General features: G+C 39.9%; 1 protein-coding gene across 1 annotated transcript in view; it reads left to right on the plus strand.

Annotated features, from left to right (window-relative positions):
• Positions 1–5544, plus strand: part of asah2 (N-acylsphingosine amidohydrolase 2) — an 11658-nt gene extending 6114 nt beyond the window's left edge. The window contains exons 12-18 of the mRNA XM_069687712.1: positions 1571–1610; positions 1740–1838; positions 2309–2404; positions 2487–2636; positions 3145–3201; positions 3290–3378; positions 5049–5544. Coding sequence (XP_069543813.1) covers positions 1571–1610; positions 1740–1838; positions 2309–2404; positions 2487–2636; positions 3145–3201; positions 3290–3378; positions 5049–5247 — 730 coding nt within the window. The 3' untranslated portion in view covers positions 5248–5544. The remainder of the gene's footprint in view (positions 1–1570; positions 1611–1739; positions 1839–2308; positions 2405–2486; positions 2637–3144; positions 3202–3289; positions 3379–5048) is intronic.
• The last annotated feature ends 1312 nt before the right edge of the window (positions 5545–6856 follow it).

Below are 6856 nucleotides of genomic sequence, written 5' to 3' on the forward strand. Positions count from 1 at the left end.
CCGTCGTCTTCCTCCTGAAGTCGACCACCATCTCTCTGGTCTTGGCCACGTTCAGGAGCAGGTGATTTCTACCCGCCCACTCCACAAAGTCCTCCACTACTGCCCTGTACTCCTCCTCCCGTCCATCCCTTATACACCCAACCACTGACTCCTCCTCCCGTCCATCCCTTATACATCCTACCACTGACTCCTCCTCCCGTCCACTCCTTATACACCATCGACTGACTCTTCCTCCCGTCCATCCCTTATACATCCTACCACTGCAGAGTCATCAGAGAACTTCTGCAGATGTCTTGACTCTGAGTTGTTCTGGAAGTCAGTGGTGTAGAAGGTGAACAGGAAGGAGACAGAACAGTTCCCTGAGGAGCTCCAGTACCACTGACCACCGTATCAGACAGAACACTGCCCAGACGGACAAACTGTGGTCTGTCTGTCAGGTAGTCAGTGATCCAGGAGATGGTGGACGTGTCCACCTCCACCACCCGCAGCTTCTCACTCAGCAGCAGTGGTTGGATGGTGTTGAATGCACTGGAGAAATCAAAGTACAGACTGGATATAAAACTACAGACTGGATATAAAACTACAGACTGGATATAAAACACAGACTGGATATAAAACTACAGACTGGATATAAAACCACAGACTGGATATAAAACCACAGACTGGATATAAAACCACAGACTGGATATAAAACTACAGACTGGATATAAAACTACAGACTGGATATAAAACCACAGACTGGATATAAAACTACAGACTGGCTATAAACCACAGACTGGATATAAAACTACAGACTGGATATAAAACTACAGACTGGATATAAAACACAGACTGGATATAAAACTACAGACTGGATATAAAACACAGACTGGATATAAAACTACAGACTGGATATAAAACTACAGACTGGATATAAACTACAGACTGGATATAAAAGAGTTCGTAGCTTCAGGTCTGAAAAATGGTTCCAATCCAGAAGTGTCTTCAGCTGCAATACCAGCGAGTGCCACTAGAGGTCGTCTCCAAAAAGCCTCCGGCTCCATAGACTCCCATTCAACTTCTCTCATCAAATCCAAAGTGAATAAAATGTGTCCATCAGTTATCTCGGTGTTGTTAGCTAAAGTCACTCCTTCTTCTTAGTTTTCTGGAGGTCCATCTGAAAATAATCCCTCATTCATTAGAAAAGAAGATTCAAGAAGACCTGTTTTTGGGGGCGTGTCTGTTTGATTGACAGGCCTGTGGTGCAGTCAGGTTACAGCTATCGGTGGGCGGGACGTAGTATCGTCAGGTTTCCGATCAGATCGGTCAGATCCACCGCTGGCTCCTCCCCCAGCTCGTCCAAATATGGTCACTTCCTGCTCCAAACTGCTCTGAACTAACAAAGATGGTGACGGGACAGAATCTGAACTGGAGGATTCATAACGTTCACAAACCAACGATGACATCATTGATGGTTGATGACATCACTGATGGTTGATGAATGGATACAACCGATGATAACAACAACACTGATGTGTGTGTGTGTGTGTGTGTGTGTGTGTGTGTGTGTGTGTGTGTGTGTGTGTTGCAGCACCATGTCGGGTCGGAGGTTACGAGAAGCTGTAAAACAGGTGAGAAACATTAATGTTCATTATTGACATTATTCTCAGCATTATTATTGTATTTCTGTGTTATTATTGTATATTATCATTGTGAGTTATTATTGTGTGCTTTAAAGTTGTGTGTTTATTGTGTGTCAGGAGCTGGAGGCGGGGGGGGCGGAGAGGAACATGGAGGTGGTGATCGCAGGCCTCAGTAACGTCTACACTCACTACATCACCACCTACGAGGAGTACCAGGTACACCGCCGCTGAGGCTCATGGGAGTTGTAATGTTTAGAGGCGTCAGGCAGAATGAGGAAGTTACCGTGGTGGTCGGAGGAAGAACCGGATGTTTTATTTCGGTTCCAGTATTAAAACCAAACAGTAAAAATACTCAACTACAACTCAATGTTTTGTAAGTAAAAAGTTTCTAACTGAGGAAAATGAAGTGAAAAACGTCCCATTTGACTGTTTCACTGTTTTTACCATGAAAACTTATAATTTTACTGAATTATTAATGAGCAGAAAAACCATTCAAACGTTGCAGCTGATTGTTTTTGTTCTTTTCAAGATTACTTTCATCGTTTGACATGAATCAATCGATATCCTGTTTATTTACAATATTATGTGAAATAATTTGAAAATTCATGAATAATATTCATCTCAATTACTGAAAAGAAATGAGATTATTATGGTCTGACTGGCTGCTGTCACTGTGTGTGCTTCAGGTGCAGCGGTACGAAGGAGCTTCCACCATCTACGGTCCACACACGCTCAGTGCGTACGTGCAGACGTACCGCGGCCTGGCCAGAGCCATCGCTCAGGTGGACGACTCAAACACACGGTACCGAACAGAAGAAGCCGGTTCTGCCTCAGCGGACCTCTACATGTGTTGTTGTGTTTCAGGACTCGGTGTCGGCGCTACCTCGTGGCCCGCCGCCGCCCTTCTTCCAGGAGAACCTCTTCAATCTGCTGCCGGCGGCGCGCGTCGACAAAAAACCAGCAAACAGCAGCTTCGGAGACGTCCTGCAGCAGGTCGAACCCGTTTACCGGCAGGTAGGATGCACCTGCACACCCGAGGCGTCCCGCAGGGCTCCGACTGCAGCCGGAGACGTCCTTCAATGGATGTAACATTTGAAAAAGTTATAAATAACAAATCAAAAATGTTTTTAATATCTGTGAGCGGTTGTTTGGTGAGAAGACAGAAATCCGACTTTCTATTATTTGCAGCTGTTAAATAAAACAGTTATTGAAGCAACATGAACACGAGCAGAAGATTATATCTGGAAATCTGATAAGGTAGAAATAAATACATTTTTAAATGGAAAAAAACTATTATTAAAAAAACATCCTAACTGAAAATATCAATGAAATGTCTGAACTGACTTCTACAGCTGATTTTTCACAGTTCACACAATAACAATGTGTTAATATTATTAAGCGACGTCCAGCGCCACCTAGAGACGAACACCTGACATCACCTGCATGTTCCAGCATCAGTCTGACCACACGCTGCTGCTTCTCCGGAAAACAGATGAAGCTTTTCTTTTTGAATGTTTTCCAGGGGGATGTCGTCTCCGTGACGTTCGTAGCAGGAAACCCGAGAAACTCCGGAGACATCGTGAGAATCTTTCATCCATGGTTTTGTGTCTATTAGCTCTTGTTTCGGTTCTTGTTCCTGAGTGTTTCCGTCCTTGTGTTTGTTGCAGAGAGATAAAACCTTTGTTACCGTGGAGATGTTTGACAACAGAACGGAGACCTGGGAGGTCGTCCACACTGATGCATCATGGGAGACCAGGTAGGCCAGTGTGCAGGTGGAAACTGTGATGTAACCTCAGTGGAACTTGAAGCTTCAGTTATTCAATTTCATTTCATTTATATAGCGCCAAATCACAACACAGGTTATTTCATGGCACTTAAGTCTTTACAGCAAGACTTTACAATATTATACAGAGAAACCAACAATTCAACAATCCAGCGGAGATCCTATAAGATCTATCAGGATGATGTGGTTCTATAAGATCTATCAGGATGATGTGGTTCTATAAGATCTGTCAGGATGATGTGGTTCTATAAGATCTGTCAGGATGATGTGGTTCTATAAGATCTCTGTCAGGATGATGTGGTTCTATAAGATCTATCAGGATGATGTGGTTCTATAAGATCTATCAGGATGATGTGGTTCTATAAGATCTGTCAGGATGATGTGGTTCTATAAGATCTATCAGGATGATGTGGTTCTATAAGATCTGTCAGAATGATGTGGTTCTATAAGATCTCTGTCAGGATGATGTGGTTCTATAAGATCTCTGTCAGGATGATGTGGTTCTATAAGATCTATCAGGATGATGTGGTTCTATAAGATCTGTCAGGATGATGTGGTTCTATAAGATCTGTCAGGATGATGTGGTTCTATAAGATCTATCAGGATGATGTGGTTCTATAAGATCTGTCAGGATGATGTGGTTCTATAAGATCTATCAGGATGATGTGGTTCTATAAGATCTGTCAGGATGATGTGGTTCTATAAGATCTATCAGGATGATGTGGTTCTATAAGATCTGTCAGAATGATGTGGTTCTATAAGATCTGTCAGGATGATGTGGTTCTATAAGATCTCTGTCAGGATGATGTGGTTCTATAAGATCTGTAAGGATGATGTGGTTCTATAAGATCTATCAGGATGATGTGGTTCTATAAGATCTATCAGGATGATGTGGTTCTATAAGATCTGTCGGGATGATGTGGTTCTATAAGATCTCTAAGATATGATGGAGCCTGGTCATGTAGAGCTTTGTAAGTCATCAAGAGAATTTTAAATTCTATTCTTGATTTCACAGGAAGCCAGTGAAGAGAAGATAAAACTGGAGAAATATGATCTCTCTTGTTAAATCCCGTCAGTACTCTTGCTGCAGTATTTTGGATCAGCTGCAGGTTTTTAATGAGTAATGTGGACATCCTAACAACAAGGAATTACAATAATCTAGTCTAGAAGTAACAAACACATGAATGAGTTTTTCTGTGTCATGTTGAGGAAGGATTTTCCTGATTTTATTAATATTACGTAGATGAAAGAAGGCAATTCTGGAGATTTGCTTTAGCCCAAGGTTCCTCACAGTGGTGCTGAGGCCAAGACGACATCATCTAGAGTAACTAAGTGATCAGAGAAAGCGTATCTGAGGATTTTAGGACCAAGTACAAGAACTTCTGTTTTGTCTGAGTTTCGAAGCAGGAAATTGTTGGTCATCCAGGACTTTATGTCTTTTAGACAGACTTCAAGTTTTACTAAGTGATTTCAGTTATGGAGAACGTTACTTCATCATGTTTCACTGAAGCTTTTACAAACAGAAAATCATATCAAAACACTTCAGAACCTTTAAATCCGAACGGGTCCAGACGAGGTCCAAACCTGAAGTCCTGCCGACCTTCATCATCCGTCAGGATATTCACAGATGTCTCTTGTCACAGGTTTCACTGGCTGAAGGGTTCGGGCCAGCAGAGTAACGCCACCATCGAGTGGTTCGTCCCTCCGTCGGCCGCCGCCGGCTCCTACAGGATCCGACACTTCGGCCACTACAAGCAGCTGAAAGGCCTTCGACCCGTCATCACGCCGTACGAAGGCTCGTCCGACGTCTTCACAGTCGCCGCCAGCTTCTATTATCGGTGACGTCGCCGACCGGTCCGAGACTCTGAACCCCCAACGGAAGGAGGCGGTTTGCATCAGGGGATTTATAGAGTTTAAAAGTGTTCAGCTTCGGATGATGTCATAGATTACGTTTTCACGTCATTTTTTACGAATAAAAGCACATGCAAAAATCAGACCACATGATGTCAAAATATAACATGCCGTCCAAGATATCATATAAACGTCTTGGTTTAGTTTGTGGTTCAAAATGTCAATAAAATGTCTGAATATAAATATTGTGTTGTGAACAGAAAAAACACAAAATCACGAATGATGAATAAAAACATTTCATTGAATAGAATATGCTATTGTGTGACTTTTTTTTCTTATCATATTATAGATGACATGCTATAGTGTGACTTTTTTATGATATTATAGACGACATGCTATAGTGTGACTTTTTTATCATATTATAGACGACATGCTATAGTGTGACTTTTTTATCATATTATAGACGACATGCTATAGTGTGACTTTATTATCATATTATAGACGACATGCTATAGTGTGACTTTTTATCATATTATACACCACATGCAATAGTGTGACTTTTTTTTCTTATCATATTATAGACGACATGCTATAGTGTGACTTTTTTATCATATTAGACGACATGCTATAGTGTGACCTTTTTGTTATATTATAGACGACATGCTATAGTGTGACTTTTTATCATACTATAGACGACATGCTATAGTATGACTTTATTATCATATTATAGACGACATGCTATAGTGTGACTTTATTATCATATTATAGACGACATGCTATAGTGTGACTTTTTATCATACTATAGACGACATGCTATAGTATGACTTTTTTTATCATATTATAGACGACATGCTATAGTGTGACTTTTTATTATATTATAGACGACATGCTATAGTGTGACTTTATTATCATATTATAGACGACATGCTATAGTGTGACTTTTTATTATATTATAGACGACATGCTATAGTGTGACTTTATTATCATATTATAGACGACATGCTATAGTGTGACTTTTTTTATCATATTATAGACGACATGCTATAGCATGACTTTTTTTTATCATATTTTAGACGACATGCTATAGTGTGACTTTTTTATCATATTATAGACGACATGCTATAGTATGACTTTTTATCATATTATAGACGACATGCTATAGTGTGACTTTTTATTATATTATAGACGACATGCTATAGTGTGACTTTTTTATCATATTATAGACGACACGCTATAGTGTGACTTTTTATTATATTATAGACGACATGCTATAGTGTGACTTTTTTATTATATTATAGACGACATGCTATAGTGTGACTTTTTTATCATATTATAGACGACATGCTATAGTGTGACTTTTTTATCATATTATAGACGACATGCTATAGTGTGACTTTTTATTATATTATAGACGACATGCTATAGTGTGACTTTTTTATTATATTATAGACGACATGCTATAGTATGACTTTTTATTATATTATAGACGACATGCTATAGTGTGACTTTTTATTATATTATAGACGACATGCTATAGTGTGACTTTTTAATCATATTATAGACGACATGCTATAGTGTGACTTTTTATTATATTATAGAC

Source organism: Brachyistius frenatus, unplaced genomic scaffold (genome assembly GCF_029030835.1).
Source record: "Brachyistius frenatus isolate BFR_SWC_R1_liver_20210118 unplaced genomic scaffold, ASM2903083v1 Contig_484, whole genome shotgun sequence".
NCBI lineage: Eukaryota > Metazoa > Chordata > Actinopteri > Embiotocidae > Brachyistius > Brachyistius frenatus.